At 32.6% G+C, this 24200-nt stretch overlaps 2 protein-coding genes across 6 annotated transcripts in view; one reads left to right on the top strand and one right to left on the bottom strand.

Annotated features, from left to right (window-relative positions):
- Positions 1-1388: 1388 nt before the first annotated feature.
- Positions 1389-4506, bottom strand: LOC105219388 (rab GDP dissociation inhibitor alpha). The gene is made up of 3 exons (XM_011195491.3): positions 3981-4506; positions 2861-3336; positions 1389-2659 (listed from the first exon to the last, which is right to left on the bottom strand). The coding sequence occupies exons 1-3, from the start codon at positions 4372-4374 to the stop codon at positions 2198-2200; spliced, it is 1332 nt and encodes a 443-aa protein (XP_011193793.1). The 5' UTR covers positions 4375-4506; the 3' UTR covers positions 1389-2197.
- Positions 4507-4931: 425 nt separating this feature from the next.
- Positions 4932-24200, top strand: part of Atp10a_0 (phospholipid-transporting ATPase VD) — a 31831-nt gene continuing 12562 nt past the window's right edge. For 2 of the 5 annotated variants that reach the window (XR_008470350.1, XM_029045032.2), the window contains exons 1-3: positions 4932-5487; positions 5547-5618; positions 10021-11227. Coding sequence is in view for 4 of the 5 variants with exons in the window: in XM_029045032.2 (XP_028900865.2) it covers positions 10173-11227 (1055 nt within the window). In the remaining variant the exon portion in view is untranslated. Of the gene's footprint in view, positions 5619-10020; positions 11228-24200 lie in introns of all 5 variants that reach the window. The other 3 variants (XM_054227147.1, XM_054227148.1, XM_054227146.1) reach the window with 3 other exon arrangements.

The raw sequence follows: 24200 nt of genomic DNA, 5'->3' as shown, positions 1-24200 counted from the left end.
ATTTTCTGCGCCTATTATATGGATTGAACCTGAAAATCATAAAATCAGATACATGCTATTTCTGCGTAAATTACAAATTTGGTAGAAGCCAAAGGCACTACGCGATAATGACATACGAAGCTTTCAAACGCATTCAAACATTTCATTTCATTTAATGTAAACTACCTTTTCTAGGAATGCTCGTTGGACCCGATATAAGATTATTACAAGATGAAGAATTTTATGGTCATCTGTCGGATTTGGAAAAGACAGCATTTGACTTTATGGAGCTGGTTATATCAGAATTCCCTGGAAACTCAAAAGTACAAAACTATGCAGAAAATATTGAAAGCATGCTAATCGGTTTTAACAATATTGGCGTCAAGATGTCACTAAAGCTGCATTTTCTGCACTCTCATCTCAATTTTTTAAAGAAAACCTTGGAGCGGTTTCAGATGAACACGGTGAAAGGTTTCATCAAGATATAAAAGTATTGGAAGAAAGATTCAAAGGGAAATCCCAAACTGTAATGCTTGGTGAATACGTATGGGGCTTGTACAGAAACCTTGACACATCGGAACATTCACGTCAAGCTAAATACAGGAAAGCATATTAAGTTTAATCTTTAATCCTTTGTCCTACTACTGCTGAAACAAAAAAATAAATATGTACATACTATAATAAACCACTATTAAAAAAAATTATAACTTTTTTATCAATCGTAAAGAGCTTTATTTACAACAATGGTGTCTTTGGTGACCCCCACTGAAATTTTCCGCCAAACATTTTCGTAGAATATTTTAATACTTAAATGTCCTTTTTTAAATTTTTGATTTTCTCGAAAAAAGAGTCAAATTGACCCATAAAGAAACCAATTAGAGGGTTAAGATCTTCCACAAAAATAATCCTCATACAATTCCATAATACAACTCTGACTCTGAATAAGAATTCTCTCAGACATTAACTTACAACATTTTTTTCATATAGTATAGTGCTCCCTTCGACCAAAAAATGAAAACTTTGACCCACTGTAAAAAAAAAACTCAGACGTGGTGGACCATAAGTTTGTTCTACAAAAATGATCTACTCAACATACCCTTTCAGAATTATAGGGTCGCTATTCTGTTCCAAAAATGCTGTTGGACAGTGTAATTAACCTTTTAACCTAATACGTTTACTGAAGGAATTTGATATATCGATAAAGTTCAAAAAAAAGTATTTAAATTATATATAATTTGATACAGAAAGTGGTTCATGATACCAATATACATATATTTTATAATAAATTCTTTTATTCTTAAAATGCCAACCTTTATTAACACATTTCAAATACAGTGTTAGAATATACATACATACATATATATGTTTAATCTGACGTCACGAATGTGCACAAGTAAAACAGAGTTCAATAATGTTGCTGCAATCCCCATAATCATATATATTTATTTTTTTGAAATTTCTGTTACACTTTAAGCAAAATTGTGGGGGGTACAAAGATTTATTCCTAACCTTTACATCAATTTTGAGTTGAAAAGTTTATATTTGTTTTGAGCCCACTGGCAATTTAAGAAAATGCAATATTTTCGAACGGCAGTTACTGATGCGCTGTTCATTTATTCTTATTGGATAAATATTGACACTCTAATGAGTCCATTCGAAATTCCAAGCAGGTCTTTATATTTTTTTGTTGGGCAAAATTTATTTATTTCTTTGCAAAAGGTTATGGATACATATTGACAAACGACGATTGAGTTTTAGAAAAGTAAGAATAATAATCATTATTGAAAATGAGAAAATGAGACTTTTATATATGCAATGGAATGAATATAATTTAAATTAAATTTAAAAAACATTGTAAGCAAAAAAAATTCAGTTATGTGTAAATATTACTTGTTGCCATCACATAGTAGAATGATGGTGTGCACAATTTACTTGTTTCATTTTAGTTTAATAATGATTTAGCAAAGATGGTTTATAATATGTACGCGCAATGTATGTGTCAAGCTTTCATATTCTTTCACTATTTTATTAATATTTCGCTGTAACAGTTTGATTGGCTGATCTAAGCATTTATAATATAGTAGTGTGATTATATTGTATATCAAGCGCAATTTTGATTCATCTTCTCCTTACATCAGGGCATCATATCTTTACTTCCATTTCATTACCGTGCATAACGGAATCTCTTTTTTTCAGTAATTATATAATCTAAACGCGTTTACTGATCCTCGTCACCAAGTTCGTGTTTAATTTTTGAAAAATCAAAGTCTTCACCAGTACCTCTTTTAAATATATCCAAAACATCCAAACATGTAGTCTCGAAGTGTGTAGTAGCGTCATAAGATTCCGAAATAAAAATCTGAGAATCAATGCCATTGTCAATGGGCTCCAAATAATCAGAAACCGTGATAAACTTTTGTGCAATGGGTTCCAACAAATCCAATCCAGGCTTTATTTCATTTTCTGGTTGGTCAGATTCTACAGTAGTCGACACCATACCTACAAACCAACCTTTAGCTGCGACCTGATGAGTATAGCTTACAACAGATACGTATATGTCCGATTTTCGTCCAACTTGCTTTTGTGGAATGATTATCTGAGTGGATAGTGCGTCCTTGGTGTTCGCAACTGGGTGATCCAAAATACAAATGCAACGAATTACTTTGCCCTTCTTGCGCACCTATAAAAAAAATATATTGTTAGATTATAGTCCGGGAAGCAAAGGTTATTAAATAAGACATATATTTTATTAATCTAATAACTAAATTAAATTATAATGAGCGAAAAGCAAAAAAGCAGTTTTCAAATACCATTTAAAAAATAATTCTTTACTATGAAAATAAATTTAGTTAAGATGTTAAATTCTATTATATTATCTTACCCTATCAGGCACATAGCTGGGATCGCAATAGACCTGCTTGCATTTCGCAACTTCATCTCCGGAGCGCACACCCACCACTTTACCTCCTTCGCCCAGTACGATTTCATCAATTGGTTTATCTAACATATAAGTTCCACCATAAATGGCAGATAAACGTGCAAACCCTTGTGGCAATTCACCAAGCCCATACATAGGGTACAAATATGGCGATTTTCCATACCGTGCCAAAGAGTCTGAATAAAGCTTTATACGACGAATTGTATTCGCTGCTGGCTCATTCAAATATTCGTCATCTCGGAAAAGAGCTAACGCATGACCAGTGAAATCTTGTGTATTCTTATCCAAGCCAAACTTGTCGTAAAGAGCCTGCATATTTGACTTAGATGGGTCGAAGTCTTTCCAGGTTTTTGGATCGTCTTCTTTAAAGTCCTGCACGTAAACCAAGAAATTGCGGAAACGACGTTTTTCAAACATTCCTGAAATAAAAAATTATTAGTTGTAAATTATATGTCAATCATATTACCGGCATTGTTTCACTTTGTATTATAAAATAGTATACTGATGAATTATTTATGTGTATTAATCAAACATAAACAACAACAACATAAGATATACATAATATATATAAACATATATTAGTAAATAATTGATTATAGTTTCCTATTGAAATAGAGGATAAGCAAATGTTATACCTACAATGTTTTGAGAAGTTCATATGCAAATATTTTTTTTTATATGTACATCAAATTCTTTCTTTCTTTTTCAATTGTATAATCTATGGGTTGTTTTACATTTTCAAATTGTCTTTTGTATTGCTTTGTTAGGTCTATATATTTTCATTTATCTTCAATATGTACATACATCGTTTTTGCAAACTTTGGCTTCGCCTACCGATCCTACTATTAATCTTCCCCCTTTCCTCCCAAACAAAACGAAATCGTTCTGTAAATGGTCGACGACGATACGTGTCACGGCGATTTGCCAGCGAGAAGCAGTAACGAATGCAAAAAAAAGCATGATAGAAAGTATACGATGACGGTATCAAAAGAGATTACTGTCAATGATTTGGATTTTCCGTTTATGATTTTAATTTAGGAATTACTATTATAGCATTACTCACCCATTAAATCAGATGCTAAAGCTTCTTTCTGGTCAACAGGGACTTTAGCAATTTTTCCTCCCTTGTATACATAACTTCCTTCAATGGATTTGAACTCAAGATAGCGGGTCACGCCCGTATGGATCAGTAATTTTACCAGTTGCCCATTGGCCATAAGGAACTTGGGTATGAGATCAACATTCCAATCACGACCGCGCCCATATTTTTCACCAGCAGCTTCAACGTTATAACGTTGGAATAGTTCCTCCAAAGGGGTTATTGATGCAGACTCGCCGCCATAATACTTATTCCGGTCGATATGCAAAACTTTTTTGCCAGACACAGAGAGCATTCCACTTAGAATGCACTCCTTTAGACCGGTACCAAGCACAATTGCGTCGTACTCTTCATTCATGTTAAAAATATAATACTTTTTTTTAGTCAAAAAATTAGTATTTTAAATAAATAGATTTTTTCTTTATATATGACGAACGAAAAACCGAAGACCACTTTTCGTCACCAACACGGTCGAATGTTCAATAAAATTTTCTACTCGTCCACGAAAATTTGCAAATTTAGTGCAAGAGGAAAAGAGATGCCGTTATATGCAGACAATGAATGGCTTTCTCTTTATTTCTTCGACCAGAGTTAACAAACTATCTGCGGAACTAAATGTTAAGTATAGCAGAAATACACATTTTCAATATATTTAATAAATAAATTGATTCGGAAAAAATAAAACAATTAAAAATTTAAATACATAACTATTATATATATTACTGATTTCTTTTTTCGAAGTTGGATGATTAAAAAAAAATTGTATATGTATACAACAATATGGAGGTGCTAAAATAAAAATGAATTATATTTTCTCTGCAAACACAGTATTAGTGGTGAATATCTGCCTATATGTGATGAAAAACAGCGAAACATATGATAAATTTGTATGTAGGAGAAGTAAATACTCGTTCTCATCTATTTATCTATCGTTCTTTGAGTGATTGGGAAGTGTATAAGTGTGATTTTTGTATTAAAAGAAGAATAAACGACAATTAAATTATCTTTAAAAAAGAGTGTATAGGTGTAAAATTATCAAAAATTAATGGTAGAATGTAAAGTGAAAGGCTTACTAAAAGTATTAAAAATCGTGAATATTTTTTCAGAACTTGTGTGCTTTCGATTTAGTAAATGTGTAACTCGTTCCTTTTTATCTACATATGTATGTAAAAGATTGTGTCGTATACACATATTAATTTTTGTGTTATTGAAAAAATGCAGAGGAATGCAATTTAGGACACGCCAACTTAGCTTATTTATTTAAAAAGCTGCGAGCGATCGTAAGCTAAAAAAGTTGAATTTGATTTTAAATCTATTATGAATAGCGAGTGTCTAAAGTAATTAACCAACAACAAACCACTACTAATTAGAAAAGTGTAAAGAGAATCTAAAGTTAAACAAAAAAATATTAATTTGTTAAAATATTAAAGTGTGTTCTATGTGCAGTTTGTTTCAAAGGAATAATTGAGAGGTAAATTGGATTATTGAAATCCCTCTTTATAAACATTGACAACTTAGTGATTTTTGCAGCCTGATTAATTGCAAAATTTCGATTTTGCTTGCGTCGACAACACGAATCTGAAAGAACCGCAGCTGCTTTGTGTACGTAAGCATAACATAAAAATAATTTCTGTTTTTCTGATGCTCTTGAAGAGTTACTGTTTAAACTATTCTATATTATATGCCTACCAATACTAAAATTAATAGAATTATAATAATTTCATGTTAAGTTAGAAATTATGTTATTACAAATTAACTGCTCAGTTTGTAACTTTAGTATTCGAAAATCGTATACTGTGAAATCCCCCAATAGAATTAGAATAATTTTACTATAAGTTAAAAATTATGTTATTACAAAGTAATTGCTCAGTTTTTAACGTTAACGATAGTATTCGAAAATAGTATACTGTGAAATCCCCCAATACGGTCAGTCCCGTAACCGGACCCGTCCTATATACGGACGAATTGTATTTGCAAACATTTTGTTTAAAATATCTTAGATAAACAAGTATTTATAAAACGTGCAAAAAATAGTGTAAATATTTCAGTTCCCGTTATATTTTAATTCTTAAGAACATATTGTATATGGGCATTTCCGATATGTCGAACGTGACAATCGCACACATTTCAACTAAAAAAATTATGAACTAACATGTTTTTTTAATTTTGACAGTAGGATTTTTTAATAGCTCTATATTAGCTCTACATTTAGTGTTAGTGTTGATTTTGGAACGATTTTCAAGATAATTGCAAAAAAACAAGACATTCGCAAGGGAAAAAAATGGAAGTCGATTTTGGGGACAACGATTTAAACGCCGATTTCAGCGAATTGTGAGGCAATATTATATATATTTGATTATAGATCGTTGTGCATTCTCCCAATAATTATTTATGGTTTTTTTTTATTGAATGTTTATGGCATTCGCGCGGGACATTTTATTTTCATCGTAATTATTTAACAACGAGTCCAGTAAAATCGTTTAAAAAAGTAGCAAATGTATTTATTTTTAAACAACATCTAACGAAAAACACAACAAAAAATAGTGTTATGAATATAAAGCACCTTTTACTTCTTGACCATCGCAACAAAATAAATGCAACTGAGATATGATACGGAATGATTTTCAAACTGATCAGTTGACATTAATTTTAACCTCAGTTGTACTATTTTGTGCGCATTAATAAAATGAAAATGCATCGGGTATACACATTTTTTGGATTTCGTTATATGCCAGACTTTCCTTTTGATAACTGCTCCGACTCCATCGACGGCTCCTCGCAAAAAATGTCCATTTTAATGAAGAGTATTTTAATTATTTTATAAAATCAACCAGGCTTGATAATATAAATTTATTTTTAAACTGAGAGAACTAAAGGATTTCTTAATTTTAGTTAAGAGATTTTTATTTCCGAAGGTTTTACAAAGAGCAAAAGTTAATGCATACTATTTCCTATCGAAATAAGAAAAGTAGTCGTTATTTAAAATAGGAGTTGTTACGACTCTAAATTATGCAAGGAGAGACTTACAGTATTTCGTACAAATATAGTCGGAGAAAAGGAATTTATTTTGGTCATAGGAAGAGTATCGTAAAATATTTAAACATATTTTATTTCCCACGAATTCGCGGTTAAAGTTGGTATGGTCGGATAGAGGAGATTTTCCCTGTTCAGACTAAATATATATGTACGTAAAAATATACTTGTAGCGGTAAGCGTTTTCGAAAGTTTTTTTCACATTTTTATACATACGTATGTAAAAACTTTTTTGTATGCAATAATGTTCAAATTGACTCTAAATTTTATTTAGAAAACGTTTGTATTTAATTAGCTCAGTCCGTAAATCTAATGTTAAAGCCAATTGGAATAATTTTGAAGCCACAACCATCAAAAACTGCTGTCATAAAGCTGGTATATTAGAAACCTTACAAATTGTTGAAGATTGTGATGCCACTGGCCTTCTATCGAAATTTACAACAAAATATTCCCTCTATTAAATAACTTTTTTAAATTGATTTTTTGCTGAGACATGTATTGTTATACATGTTGAAAAGAGTTTGCATAGATAAGTTAAGCTATTAAAGAAATTGCTCATCCAATATCCTGTAGTCAGGGATGAAGCAGAACCGCTTCTCAGGTGTTGCAAGAGGTCATTCCTACAGTACGTCGACTACATCGAACAATACGCCGATTGGTCTCCCGTTAGATATCATCGATGACAACTAAACTTGCGAATTAAATAGTATTGGGAATAAAATACAAATTTTGTCTTTGAGAATAGTCACTTTTAGCTGTTTTGTTGATCAGAGCAATAATAATAATAAGTGAATTACATTATTGTATTTCTAATATTAAGGTCAAGGTATGGTGTAACCGAACATTTTATACTCTCCCAATTTATTGATGTAATTTTACTAAGATAACACAATTTGATCCATATATACAGTTGATCTCCTTTTTACACGGTTTTTTTTTTGCACGGTTTTTTTTTACACGGTGTTTTTGAACACTTCCCAGTTACCATTTTTACACGGTTTTATTTTTTTTACACGGATTTTTTATTTTAATTGTATACTTTTTTGCATTAGGTTTAAACTAAAAAATACAAATTATAGATTCGAAAGCTAGTGAAAAGTTTGCAACAATTTCAATACGTAAACAAATAAATGAAGCTATATGAAGAAGTAAGAAAAAAGAATCGCTGTGTCTTCTTAATGACGGAACTTTGAAAATTATTATTTTTTTACCAATCCCAGAATAGTTGTTGTTTGTTCCTAACAGTAATATGTACAAATATATAATACCAGAAAAGTCTATAACAACAACAACAACAGTGTAAATTCTCTGTACGAATAGGTAGATTTTCATGTAAAATTAGATCTTTTTTACACGTTTTCTATTTTTTGCACGATTTTTTTCTTAAATTGGTCCCAATAGTGAGTTTTATATAAAAATTTGATTTTTTTTGCACGGTTTTTTTACACGAGTAATTTACTGTCCCAGTTAACCGTGCAAAAAGGAGATCAACTGTATTACACATAAAGTCTAATAGAATTACGAAACCCATCACATATAGTATATGAGGGCTGAGGTAATTATTAAAGCGATTTCACAAATTTTCACCACCAAAGTACACTTTATCTAAGATTACATGCTCATTCAATTTTGCTAATATATCCCACATATTAAGCGATATATGCGTTATAAAGATCACCGTATTTTTGAAAAATCTATAATTAGGTAATAAGAACGAAAATTTCCCGCTTATTTATCGGTACGATATAAATGACTAAAAATATAATAATATATCTTCTACTAAATGACTGCTAATCCTTCTTGCTGTTAATACATCAAATAATATTCTCTCCACTAGTAATTTATTTTGTTCCTTTTTTATCTTTTATGTTATTTCTGATATTGTAGTACACCATCCCCTTATACTATAAGAATAACATTCACTATTGAAAGAATTATTTAAGTTATTAATTTAATTTCCAAGACTAGAACAACATTTGTTTGAAAGTGACAAAGCAATGAAGAAAGTTTCAACTTTTTTTTTGGACAAAAGTGCTATTTTAGCAAATATTTCAGCCTTACCGCATTGGTTCTAATTAGGCAGTAAGAAGTTCTATAGCTACGGAGAGTCGCAGAAGAATCATGCGACAAGCGCAGGGATGACCGGTATCTAACATTATGTTTAGAAATCCTTTTGAGTATTTTCACGAAATACAGGTACAAGTGCGGTATGCAATCCCCTAATGAAGCCGTTATCATCGTCTTGAGGCATTTTATTATTGTCTTGCATTTGAATGCAAGTGATCTAAAAGCTTGAAATTAGGGTCGTTTTCGGTTTCAAACTACCTCGCTCTAGGTGTGGAGACTCTGAATTTTTTGACAAATCAAATATAATCAGTGATATTAATCACTTCACTAATAATTTCTTCTATGCCCAAATCTGCAACGGGTGTATGGGCGGTACAAAACTTACGAGGAATTGATTTGTCAAAAAATTCAGAGTCTCCACACCTAGGGCCATCCGAGCATTCACCTTACCTTATTTAAAGTTGCGCGAATGTACTTTCGCTGAAGTCAGACAACGTCAATCTAATAGATGGTTTGCAGATATCTCAGGGCTATGAGAAATTCATCCTAGTAATATCGGGTTCGTAAATTGCTGGCTTTCAAAGGCAGCGCCGCAAACAAAATTGAATATTTTGTCTCATACATCAACTGTGGCTGCATATACCTAATTTCAATGTCTAAATTTGAAATGTTAAAGCGTTCTTCATTGTTCAGGAACGAATGTGCCAACAAAAGTCATATTATTCATAGATTTTAAAAATATCTGTTATCAATAACTCCATAAGCCATTTAAATACGGCTTAAAGCTACCCAATTTGTACAGTAAAATATTTTCCTAATAGTGTTATATTATTAAATAATTTGTAATCTATTTAGTTTCAATGTTAGTTTTAATAAAATTTAATTATTTTATTTTCTATTTCAGAAATCTTTGATAAAGGATTTTAATTCTCTATATTATGTAATGGGTTTAAAAGAATAATTAAAAATTGTAAATGCTTAGTTGGATTACTGTTGCCAACGAGTAGCTGTAGTTTCTGATCACAGTTTCGCACATACCCATGGTGTCTTGTAACAATGCCTTCAGGGAATACCGAAGAGTTGCGGCGAAAGTTTACTGTTGTACAGCAACAGCGCTCAACCCCGCCAACATTGCCGGTGCCAAATATCGCTTTAACGCCCCACAGAATTACATCATACGATCCTCTAGATGCTACCATCACAACATCAATGATGATCCATGGAACGCAAACAATTCCGTTGCAAGAACCCGAACGTACTTATGTCTTTCCCGGAACTGTAAATATTGGCGGTGGGCTTGGGGGAGGCGTTATCGGTAGTATGGCGACAGGAATACCTGGCGTGGCTGTGGTATCTGCACCCTCCCATAGTCTCAGCGTTGGTACGGCTAGTCGCGGCCATATACGATCAGTGAGCCATGGTGGTGGTACCATTTTAGGACCGAGTGGTAGGCCAATAAAATCAGCTATGAAAGGTCATCAACGAGCTTTTTCGCAAGGTCAAATTACTGATTCACCGGGTACGACTGGTGCCTCACGTGGTCATAGTCGCGTAGGTTCGAAAACTGATTTTATTCTGCCACCTGGTCACAAGGAGGAAACAGAAAATCGGGAATTTGGACCATCTGTTACATCGTCAGCAGGTGGACGTGGCCATTCACGACAAGCATCACGCTCCGAATCAATATACACACTTCGGCGTTCCGAAACGCCGCCATGGTGGAAACGTATCTTAGTATGTCATAGTGAGAAATTTGATGAGCGAAGTTATCGAATAGTTATACCAAATCATACAGTTCCACCAAAAACCCCAAAACGCGATCATCCTAATGGCGATTTCGTCGGAAATAAGATCCGCACCACAAAGTACACCCTGCTTTCGTTCATACCGAAAAATCTACTCGAGCAATTCCATCGTGTGGCGAATTTATATTTTATTTTTATCGTACTACTAAATTGGTTTCCAGCTATAAATGCCTTCGGTAAAGAAGTTGCCATGATTCCAGTTTTGTTTGTGCTTGGTGTTACAGCGGTTAAAGATTTGTTTGAAGATAGACGTCGTCGTTCTTCCGACAAACGAATAAACAATACGACATGTCGAGTTTATGACGGGTAAGTTAATATTATGACATTATTTTAAGGGAAAAGTTATTTTTACACAATGTTTAATATTAAATTAAACTAATTGAAGTTTGATAAATTTTACTGTATTTCGTCATTGGTTTTTAATTATTATTTTATTTTTATTTGTGGGATTTAATACTTTCGGTTATTTCAAATGCAGATGTTTTGGAAATGTAATAGTTAACTAAGACCTTTTTTTGTTACTTCTTGTAATGTAGATGTTTTGGAAATGTAATAGTTAACAGTTAATAGTAAAAAAGGTCTTAGAATATCCACAAATCTATATTTATTATCAATATTGTCAATATTGTCAATTTATTTATAAACAGCTTTTATTATTTTGTTAAAATTCTTTTAGGTTTTCTAGTATCTACCTAAGTTAGTCGGAATTCATAATAAAATAATTTGAATGAAGTATCAAGTAAATATCGAAAGTAGTTTGTGACATCGCTTCTGGGTCGTGGGCTGTTTGATTGTTTCACTTTCTTATTATTTGCTTGAGTTCGCCAGTTAGTTTTAATATCTGTTAGCACTCGTTTAGTAGTTTGCAATCACATATTCTCATCTAACCGGTTTTGAGTGATACAATGTGTATAACTGAGCTCTTGAATATGTACATATGTGCATACCAATCTACATACTTATATATTCCTAATAGTGCCTTCAAAAATCAACGCGTTTTTCACCAATGCCATGTTTTCATTACAAATTTCAATTACTCAAGTTCGTTTCTTTCAAGTTCACATGTTTCAGCTCTAACGTTTTCTGTCTATATATTGAATGCAGCAAAACTTTGCGTTTAATATTTTATTTTTACTCTGTGAACAACTTTGTTATTTGTAAGATGTTAACCATTAAATATAGATCACATATACAGAGACGTCGGGGCCGGCACTTTATTTGAAGTGTTTTGTACAATTCAATTTGCTATATGCAAATTGAAATTTGCTGTGGAAGAAACAAAAGACAATTGCTATTCGAATGCGTCTTGATACTTATCCACAAAAAGGAGGAGATCAGACCAAATGAAATGCTTTGCGCGCGATTTATGCCGCAATTTTTTACTGTATTCACTCACAATGCTAAGAAATTGTAAAATATAAAGAATAAAAAAAAAATTGCTCGAAAAATAGTTCACTTTGTTATTACTATAGATTGAGATTATATCAAGTAATAAAGCCATATTTTCGTAAAAAATTGTTTTTCGTTGTTAGGCCAAAGCCTTTTCTTCAGCCCTTGTAGTACGTATCAGATCACATACAGTTCTACAAAATTGAGTTAAACTTTTGTTATAAAAGGATATTGTTATGTGCTTGGTCACACAAAAGTTGTTGCAAAATCTTGCAATTTGTCGGTCCGAATTAAAAATGGGAGGAGCTAACATTTTTTTAGGACAGATAAATATTAGTCTTAACTCAAATATGAAGTGATAAAAATTTCAAAGTCCTTTGTATCTTGGTTCATTAGTTACAGGATGTTGCTTATAGGCTCAAATTAAATTATTATAAATAAACTAAACACTTTTCTCATGAATTTTTTTAAAATAACTCTCTTATCTTTTCTTATTTATATAGTTCACTTTGTTTTAAAATAAAACGATTATTTTTAACTTTTTTCGCGAAACCTATTTTGACAATTCCACTCAGCGGAGAACGACTACTGAATGAATACGTGCACAGCTTATAACAAATAAATATAGTTTAAAAACACGCTTTTAAACCACATCAAACTAAAAAATTAAAAATAATTCTTAATATATGCTGACAAAAATAATTAAGGAAACATATTTGTATTTTAGGTTAAAAATCGTGAGTTGCCTATATGAGAAAAATATAATACAAAGCACCCACACTTTTTAACCAAAAATGGTAAATATTTGAAATGGATTCATTTTAAGTTATAGTGTTCGTTTCCATTGCCTGATCAACGCGTCATATATGATGAAGATTCAAATTCAATTTGGAGCTGGAAAAATTTGCATCAACTGGTATCTTTTTAGTGGTACTTGTTGCAGGGATCTAGTCTTGCATATTTTCTATTGCAGTTAAAAATATAAATACGTGAACAAACATATTGTATTTCAATCAAAACATAAAATAGAAGTTATGAATTATTTTTCATGAGTCTGGAGGAAAGTTTGAATGTCGCATTAATTCGACGGCTAATTAGAGATTGTTCTAATCCTTTGGATTTTCCACTTGTGAAGTACGCTAAGAATTAAAATGTTGTTATTTGTTATTTTTACTATATTTTGTATATTTTCAAATAGATTTGAAAGATCTTTCGGTATATAAAAAAAAAGCATTTTCATACTAGTTGGCCGCATTTTAATTTCCAATCAACTGCTGTCCCTCCAATTATAAAGATTTGCGCAGCGCTACTATTATTTGCTGAAAGTAGCTATCAGAAATGCCAGGGGAATAAATTCTGAATTTCACAACCTAAATATGTACAATTTCAGTGATTTTTACAGAAGTGGCCGCATTGATGAAACAGAAAATATGCCCAAAACATATAAAATTTAACATAAGTGTATAAGAGCAAAATACTACTAAAATTATAAATAATAAGCAATCAAACAGAATTTCCTGGTGTAATCCGATTTAAGAATGGAACACATGTGCACATTTCAGCACCTGTAACATCTGGATAATAATATCTATAGCTACAGAAGTAAATCAAATCTTACAAATAGTATTAATAAAATATTAGCTTCTGCCATTCTTTTCCAGTACTTCCAGTACTCTGTGGTGACCTGAATCTATTTATTTCGGCTTCAAAGCCATTCCACTGTACCTCCTGATGGAAGGCTTCGCATTTATTTTAAATTATTTTAAATAGTATAAAGTAAGGTAGTTAATCAGAGGGGCGACATAATTGTATTGAGTGCATTCATTATACGATTGAATTCCAGGAAAATTGTAAAAGTTATAAAAATCACATACACATATGTATGTACATACAGTTATGTGAAAAATAATAAGGACAGTGCCCTAGTCTAGATGAAGTCAATGTCCATCTAAAAATGTGATGGAATCAAAGACAATTAATGAGGCAAATTGATTGGCAACATATTCTAATAAAATGTTTCTTTTGTTTTACGAAGATTTAGCAAAGTTTTGTATTTATTTTAATTTTTTTATAATTAGCCGTTTTTGACATGTAAAAAATTATATGGACACCTCTAGTTTTACTAAAAAAAATTACAATATTAAATAAAAAAATGAAACTGGGCTTCCTTCAATTGCGTCAATATTAGTTTTAAATTAGTTTAATATGTCTTTTGAATATCTATGGTTGTTTAAACTGGATCCATATCGATAGGTTTTGGCAGATTAAAACCGGAAATGCGTTCCAGAATTCTGAAAAATTGCCAAAGCTCATCATATTCATTGAGAACTTTTTTCTCATTGTATTTCACTGTATTCCATAAAATTTTCTGTGGAATTTTAAACTTAATTTTTCGGCTTTCTTATGCGTAGAATACCTCGGTCAGAACTAAATAACCTTACAATTGTTTTGTCAGATTAGGAAATGTCTAAGCAAACATTAGTGTTTGTTACACGTTCTTTTTTGGCAACATAGGCAAATATCTTGTGCTTAGGGGCTTGAGATCTTAATTTGTAAACACCCTGCGAACAGATGATGGGTCAACATCACTATTATAATTATATTGATTAATTGTTTTGAAGAAATAAATTAATTATTATTATCACAGATAAATATATTTTTTTGACAGACAATGATATTTTGGGCTTTCTATCGCGTGTTTCAATCTTTGGGAATGGCTTATTAACTATTGTTTTGAAATCGTAAATTAAATTTGATACTTTTCTGTACAAATTTCAATGTTTGACAATTTTTTTAAAATGTTCTCGAGTTTTCGGATAACCCGTCTGACCCTTTCCCATATTTATTCAATAAAGAAAAGAATCAGGTTCTAATTGATTGATATTGAAATTTCAAGTATTATTCTTACATTATCTTTGAAAATAAACACGTTTTAATAAAAATACTTTCGTTATTATATTGAAACGACAGACTGTCCTTATTAAAACGCACACCCGTACTTCAAATACGAAGTAATGAGTATTCCATTATTAAGGGGTTATATACATATGTTGAGGTGCGAGAAAATGAGAAAATTTTGATTTTCTGTAGAGGTATATAGCCATATTTTTATTGAATACTTTAATACGTATTGCGTAGTACAATGTCTAATCTGTAAACTAATTATCAAAGTTATGACATTTTAAGCAAAATGAAGTTTTTTTTCAAAGAGGCTTGCCGTGACTACGATTCCAGCCCATCAGCTCAACTGAAAGCATAAAACCAAAAAAATTTCGTTAGTATGAGGACTTGTGGTGCCCTTGAACGATTTATTGAAATGGGGAAAAAAAAATTCCTGTAAACGGGGACGATTTTCTTTTGCTTACCGCTTTTCTATAATATTCTGACCTTATAAGGAATATGCAATAATTATTGGATCCGGGATGGTCAAAATGAATATGGATAAAGTTTTTATTTGCCATTTTACACATCGAATAGAATTTAAAATTTTGGTTTGCTTACATTTTTATCTGACAAAATCGCAATTGCCAACTACTTTTTTTTTGGAAAAAACATAATTATTGTGAATTAAAAAAAGCGATGAATTGGCAAAGTCTCAAGCTATGATATCTTATGACAAGCCAACAGAATTATGTTGGTCTTCTATACAATATAAGCAAATAGCTTAATTTGCTGGTTAAATGCCTATTATTTCATGATTTACACAAAATGCCAAAAAATGTTTACATGTTTGCTAAGACCGCTTTCTATTGCATCTATTTTAGTTTTGTGTAGACCAAGTTTGAAGTATTCTCTGGGTCGTTGTCCAGTTAGGAGATTACCATCGAGGGTAAATTATATTTAACCAACTGTTTTAATAGGTGGTGCTTTTACGAGTCGAGATCTACGCAAATCAGCAGCAACCAAGCAATGAGTGGCACTTTGCATAGTGGAAAATTCCTACCTTTCATACGATCGCACCATTCCCAGGTTTTTGCATTCTTTTATTTTGGTCAGCAACCACAATGTATAACTGTGGAAAATTAAGCGATCGAAGTTGGATCTTAGAATTTCAAAAAATACTGGCAAATTTTAAAATCGTAGCTAAGCATTGCTGCAGACTGAGTAGTCGTCTTAAATTTGAACTTAACGGTCTCCTGGTAAGCCTTTCATTACGTGTTTCCGTTGAATTCAATAATTATATTTTTTCAATTCAAAATAAATTTGAACGAAATATCTCAAATCAGTCAGCCTTGAACCTCTTTGACTTTTAAAACCAATAACTTCGAAGGCAATTATTTCGATTCGAAAATCGAAGTACACACATTTTTTACTTATCAATCCAATCTCCAAGAGAAACTAAGTTTGATCCAATACCTAGCCGAGTATGGTTATGATAGTGATTCATAATTCAGTCCCTTAACTTCTTTCTTATAATTACCAAAGTACAAGTTTCAAAAAAATGCAACATTACAAATAAAAAAAAGAAATGACAACAATGCTCTTACTGTCGCAATATATAAAAAGCATATCAAAGAATAAATGGTTATCATAAGCGAAACCCCGAAGCTTACATTGTAATTGCAATTATTTTGTCCGATATTCTAAGTACCGTCACGTATGGTCATTTCTCTTAATTTGTGAATCAATATAAACTATTGCCCCGAATTTGGAATTTCTACTGATTTCACCTTGCGTGCGATGTGTTAATTGTGTAGCAAATCATAAATGTAAGCAGTTGCGCGCCACAACGCTTTTATACTCCCATATGACGCGTGTAGGATAAATGAAGGAATTTAAGTTAGGAAAATATAGCAACATGTGTAATCGATCAACGTGCATTTTGTCCTCTTGGGAGGCAATATAGTTTCCATTGTAACCGTGAAGTTAGTAACACACGTACATATGTATGCGCGCATATAGTAAAGTTCTTGAATATGTACAGGTATACTATTATATATAATTACATATCCTTAAACATAACCAAAATGTTTATAGATTTATGTGTATATTATGAGTGAGAATGTTGCCTACAAATTCCATTATTTTATATATTCAAAGAAAGATTTCGTTGCACAAAGGTGTTGGAAGTCAAATCAAATAGCAATAAATGTGAAAAAAGGGCACCTTGTAATCTAGCCACAAATTGATTTTATGTACTAATATATATGTACATATGCATGCATTTGAATGTATACACGTCTATTGATATGTTTTTAAACAGGTGCAATTTAATCATCAGCTGCCAATTGACAAGGAGTCGCTGGTTTGCTTTGGTCAAAGTCAACAATATATATTTTGAATTAATCGTTTCAATGGACACTGAAAATTATTAATGGCGTCAGTGTTTACTTGGCAATTGTTACGACCTTGTGATTTTAGTAAATAGAGTATACCATGATTGATTAGGGAATAAATGATTTGTATTGGAACTCTGAGGCGTTTAATAGGTTTTCCTACTCTTTCAGGTTAAGGTCATCGATTATAAGATGGCTATAGGAAAAAAAAGAAGAATGCTAACATTTGTCATAGCAATAGTATGTGTGATTTCTATAATGTCACATTATACTCAGAATAGCTTGTAAAACATTTGCAGTCACATTAAAAAATTATATAAAATAACATAAAATTAAGAATAAGAATCCATAATTCTACTTAGTGAAGTCTTCTTGTGTAAAATTGGCGCGGCGTTCAAATTGGCTCGGCAGAAACTTTAAATGCACTTTTCTATCGAAATTGTCTTTTTCAAAACGATAATCAGGAAATAGCAAGTTCTACGGGACCGATTTACATGAAATTTTTGGAGAGTCTTCTATAAAAATTAGTAAAAAAAAAGTTTTTTTTTTAAGAAGATGTCATTTTGAACAATTTATATTTAAACTTTTCCGTAGTTACTCGAGAATAATAAGCTGTTGTTTTTCTTCCAAGATTGCTAAGATTGTTGTTAGACCACCTACTTTATGAGTTGGTCATTTTTTTAAATTAATATTACAAGAGTTAATAAATAAGTTGTAAAATAAATTGATAATAAAACAAGTTAGGAAGGTCTAAGTTAGGGTGTAACCGAATATTTTATATTCTCGCAATTTATTTATGTAGTTTAATTATATGAACATACAATTGGGGCGTATATTCGCCATAAAGTCCACTAGAATAACAAAAATCATTATACATCATCATATACACATATGCACATTATATTCAAGACTATACGCTCATTTAGTTTTGATAAGATATATCACATACTAAGCGTTAAATATGGTATAAAGTTCTCCGGACGTTTGAAAATCCGTATATGAGGTATTTGGGGAAAGTATTGATTTCAGCACGGAGGCATACTATTATAAGATTCACGGAATCTTATCAGCAAGCATTGGCAGTGTCATGTCCTCTTACTCTCACTAAGTGAAGAATTAGGCCCCAATGGTGGTCCCCCGAGCTTAAGAAATCTCAGAAGGAGTGTAGGAAGCAATTCAATGTAGCAAAACTATCCCAATCAGAGCAGGAATGGGACCGCTACTACAGCCTTCTGAGGTCATACAAAAAGGATATCAGGAAATCTAAACGAAATTCGTGGAAATCCTTCTGTGAAGAGATCGAGACAACGGCAGAAGCATCTCGGTTAAGAAAAGTAATAGTAAAATCTGCACATAACATTGGGTACCTTCAGAAGCCGGACCAGAACTGGACGGCTAAATTGCTGATGGATACTCACCCTATACAAACCCTAAAATTGCTGATGGATACTCACTTCCCGGGCAGCTCAGAGAGTTTCACCGCGGAGTATACACTAGATACTGAAATTCAGCCAGATCCTAATATTGCCGACTTAATATCAGAAGACAAGATAAGATGGGCAGTTAATAGTTTCAAGCCTTTTAAATCACCGGCACCTGACGGCATATTCCCGGCTCAACTACAAAAATCGCTAAGCTAAAGCGGGCAAAAGCTCTCACAGCAGTCCAAAGGACTTTAGACCAATCAGTATTTCCTCATTTCTACTGAAAACGTTGGAAAGACTAATTGAAATTAACATAAGAAGCAGACTACCTCCAGAAAGCAGTTTCGCAACACGCGTACTCCAAAGGAAAATCCACGGAAACAGCTTTAAACTCTGTGGTAACAGAGATTGAAAGGGCTCTGGAAGTAAAGGAATGCGCTCTCATAACTTTCTTGGATATAGAAGGAGCTTTTAACAACATCCAGCCTAATGCCATTATCAGCGCGCTTAAAGATCTGCATATGTCGGAATCACGCACGAAGCTTATAGAACAGATGCTCCTATGCAGGTTCATAACTTCAACGCTGGGGGTTTCAACGATGTGCACCTCAAGGAGGCGTGCTATCCCCCCTTCTATGGATCTTAACAATGAACAGTATGTTGTTACATCTAGAGAAAGGGGGAGTACATGTTGTGGCCTACGCTGATGATGTGGAGGTTTCAATTAGAGGAAAATTCCCAAGTATCCTGTGGATTAAGCCTAAACGCGAGTAAAACTGAGACAGTGCTGTTTACTAGGAAACATAAGATTCCAGAGTTCACACCACCTTCAATAAATGACACATCACTAACAATAAGTGGGAAAGCAAGCTATCTGGGACTAATTTTAGTCAGGAAGCTATCATGGAAACCAAACTTAGAAGCCAGGACAAGAAGAGCGGCTTTGGCATTATACACCTGTAAAAGGATGGTCGGACCAAAATGGGGACTAACACCCCGCGTATCGCATTGGCTCTACACAGCTGTGGTAAGGCCAATTATGCCATACGGTATATTGGTCTGGTGGCCAATAATCGACAAGAAGTACGCAGTAAAGAGCATGAGAAGTCTACAAAGAGCGACATGTATATGTATCAGTGGAGCTCTCAGAACAACGCCGAGCCAGGCATTAGATGTTATTCTGTACTTACTGCCTATAAACATATTCTGTAAGCAGCAGGCTGCGAAATCGGCATTTAGACTGAGAGAATCTTCACTGCTGCAAAACTGCAATAGGGGACATTCTAGTATACTCGGCAAGTTCCCATTTCTACCAAATAGGACGGATTTTCGCAATCCTATAGAAATGATTCTAAAATCTGAACTACATATATCATTCCCCTCTAGAGAGGAGTGGGATATGGGAAAAGTGGACAAAGATTCAGTGATAAGTATCTACACGGACGGGTCAAAACTAGACAAACGAGTTGGAGGTGGGGTATTCTCAGAAAAACTAGATACCAGAATCGCCTTCCGGCTACCGGATCATTGCAGTGTGTTCCAAGCAGAAATCACTGCAATTAAAGAAAGCCTTCTCGTTCTGTCAAAAAGAATGTTAGCCACCAGACAAATATTCATATTCTCGGATAGTCAAGCGGCTTTAAAATCATTAAAGTCTCATAGAATATTTTCTAAGATAGTGAAAGAATGCTTGGATTTATTATTGACAATGACGTCATATTTCACGATACACCTGCAATGGGTCCCAGGACATAGTGACATCCCTGGGAACAGTGTGGCAGATGAGCTAGCCAGATTGGGCACCACACTGCAGTTGGCAATATACATATATACCTCAGGCAACCTACAAACGTGGCCAGAGTGGAATAAGAGCCGTACTTGTCGCTTATTGAAATTTAATAGGAATGAAACAAGAACCCTTGTAGGGATGTTAACGGGACACTGTCTGATTGGGAGACACGCCAGCAGACTGGGGCTACCTTTCAATGATTACTGCAGGAGCTGCCAAGAAGAAGAAGAAGAAGAAACGATAATACTCCTTCTCTGTGGAAGCAAGGCTCTGGATGGAAATGGATCGAGGATGTGGGCGAAGTTGCTCATATCAAATTGGGTGATCTTTTTCACTTTATCAGGACCACAGGGTGGTTCAATGTGGACTCGATAGTGTGAGGGATCTCAGTCCCAGTGGTATCACAATGGCCCTCCCAAAGGCCTAGGTGCGTCGTTTGACAGCCACTTAACCTAACCTAATGCCGACAGAAAGTTTGGTTGACATAGCTTTAGTAGTTTATGAGACACATACAAAAAACCTATTCGAGAGAATATAAATATTGAATGCTTTTTACATGAAATTCATGCATCTACACCAGAATACGCTTTAAGTTAAATTGGTTAGGTTTACCTACCTTTTCATTATGTCTATCCTATTTTCAAGACACTTTTAAGAGTTTCAAGTAATATATTAAATTTCTCCTTATTTGACATTTAAAGTCAATCTGTGGTAATAACCAATGAACTACCGACGGAGTTGGCTAAATGTTTTTGCTTTGCCTTAGGTAATGACAAAGTTAGAATTGAAATTTCTAATATAAATATTAGGGCTGGTCTGTTAATTCGTTAGTCGGAAGTTTTTACGTTTATTTTGTTTTTGTAAAATTATCAAAGTAACGCTCTACCGAGTAACGAAATACCAGCCTGACCAGCTTGATAATTCGTTACTTGATAAAATTTAATTTTCTATTTGTTTTACGTTGTTTCCTAAAAAAATCATTTCATATATATTTCAAAATTTACTCCACTACTGAGATAGAGCAAAGGGATATGTTCACAGTTAAGTGCTTTAACGAAATATCAACTAACGAATTTCCAATCCCCCATATATAAGGAATCGATTAGTTTGAAATAGTTAAAATATAAACAATATAACCTTATGTTGAGAGTGGTTTGAATTAAAAAATTTATATATTTATATATTTTATGTTTATTACGTTACAATGTTTACACTTCGATTTCCAAAACTAGTTTGTTACTACACAAAATTTACTGAAATTCGGGAACTAATCATTTATTATGCTCTCGCAACAAAAGTTGCTAAGAGAGTATTATAATTTTGTTCACATAAGGGCTGTTTGTAAGTCATGAAACTAAACGAGTTAGATATAGGGTTATATATATCAAAATGATCAGGATGACGAGACGAGTCAAAGTCCGAATGTCTGTCTGTCCGTCCGTTCGTCCGTGCAACGGATAACTTGAGTAAAAATTTAGATATCTTAATGAAACTTGGAACACATGTTCCCTGGGACCGTGAGAGGGTTGCTTTCGAAAATGGCCACTGCAACGCCCACAAAATGGCGAAAACCGAAAACACATATTTGGAACAAAGGATCGGACTAGGAAGGGGCATATTTGGATGTAATTTTTTTGGGGAAGTTATTTGTATATATCTCGCAAACCAATAAAGCTATATAAATAAATCTGTTCACAACCACGACAACTTCCCATGTAACTCAATTTTGAACTCCATCTTATTCCTTCACTTTATAATACATACATAAGGAACCAATGAAGATAGCGAAATAAAACTTTACACAAATACTGTATATGATCTGTGGCAACACTTGTGAAAAAATTGTCGAAATCTGACTATAACTTTTCAAAGCCCCGAATATCGAATATGAAGAATTCAGTGCCCCATAGTAATTTTTCACCGAAAATTTCGGTAAATCTCTTAGGTATCTTAATTTAATTCAGAGGAAATATTTTTCTTCTAATAGTGTCATAACTTCCCCTAGCTCTCATATACCTAATTATAGGATTTTCAAATTGGGTCAAATTGTATGTTATCTTAATAAAAATATATCAATAAATTGCGAGAGTATAAAATGTTCGGTTGCACCCGAACTTAGCCTTTTCTTTTTTGTTTTTTTATGTTTTGTTTCCAATAAAAGGTTATACAACTAAAACCATTAATGCAAGACAATTCTGTTTGCATTATTTCATTTATTATAATTACGCTTTAATAGGGCACAAATCAACAGCTGAAAATGTCATATATTTTCACATACAAATAATATAAAAGAAAAAATCAAACCGAAAACATTATTTATTTATTGTGTATTCATTCACAACAGGTACAAAGTTGAATAAAAAAGCAAGTGCTGGATTTTTTCTCAATTTTACTTAGACAAGAGGAAAGTTTAATAAAAATATGAAACGAGTATTTGTTTAAGTTTTCTAGTCAATATTCCGCTTACACAGATGCACATAATTATTAATATTTAATAAGGTAGTAGAGACTATTTAAAATACTTTTACCATCATAGTACATTATTTTTGATATGCACCTGAGCGAAATATTCCAAATAATCAGAATGAAACACTAACTCTATATGAAAATGTATTACAGTGAAAAAAATTATATTCTTAGAATTTAATATCCATATAAAACATAAAATATGTACAATTTGTCAAGAAATAGTTTACACATTGAAAATAAATACACTTTTGCACTTTGCGCAGCAAAATATATTACTTATTACTTCAGTTTAACATTTTTTTTTAATCAGGGATGGTTACATACAGTATTTAAAGATAATTGATGCACAAGTAATGCAAAAACAAACCAAGAACAACAAAAAACAAGTAACATTAATTTTTGTTAGTGTCAAGAAAATCTTTACACACTTCATTTTTTTATTTTTTAGCACATCATGCATATTCATTTCGTAGCATGATTTGGCACACAATTTCAATGAAAATTTGAATATTGCACTCTTCCCTGAACTTCAAAAATGCCCAAACCAAAAATTTTGTTATTTTTGTAAAATTTTCGAGTCATTAAGCGCTGTACATGTCCAGTAATTTATGATTTAGGGCTTCTTCCTCACCATGTTCCCAGTATTTTCTCATTTTCCACTAGATTTTACACATTATACACTCTTTAGAGGGTTACAGTAAACATTTGCAAGCGCTTTTGTCTAATTGGTCATTATAGGGCATTAGTTAGACTACTTCAAACTATAACCTTTTGCCCTGCATTTAAAAATGCAATATTGGGTATTTTTGATATGAAGTTCATTATAAATGTCATTACGAGAATGGGTAGAGGGGTTAGAGAAATGAAATTGTCATCATTTTGTTGGATCGGGTGATCGGCGTGTACAGTGTAAAAATTCACATATGGTTCTT

Source organism: Zeugodacus cucurbitae, chromosome 3 (genome assembly GCF_028554725.1).
Source record: "Zeugodacus cucurbitae isolate PBARC_wt_2022May chromosome 3, idZeuCucr1.2, whole genome shotgun sequence".
Taxonomy (NCBI): domain Eukaryota; kingdom Metazoa; phylum Arthropoda; class Insecta; order Diptera; family Tephritidae; genus Zeugodacus; species Zeugodacus cucurbitae.
The sequence above is the reverse complement of the archived record's forward strand: the minus strand, read 5'-3'. Positions and strand labels throughout refer to the sequence as shown.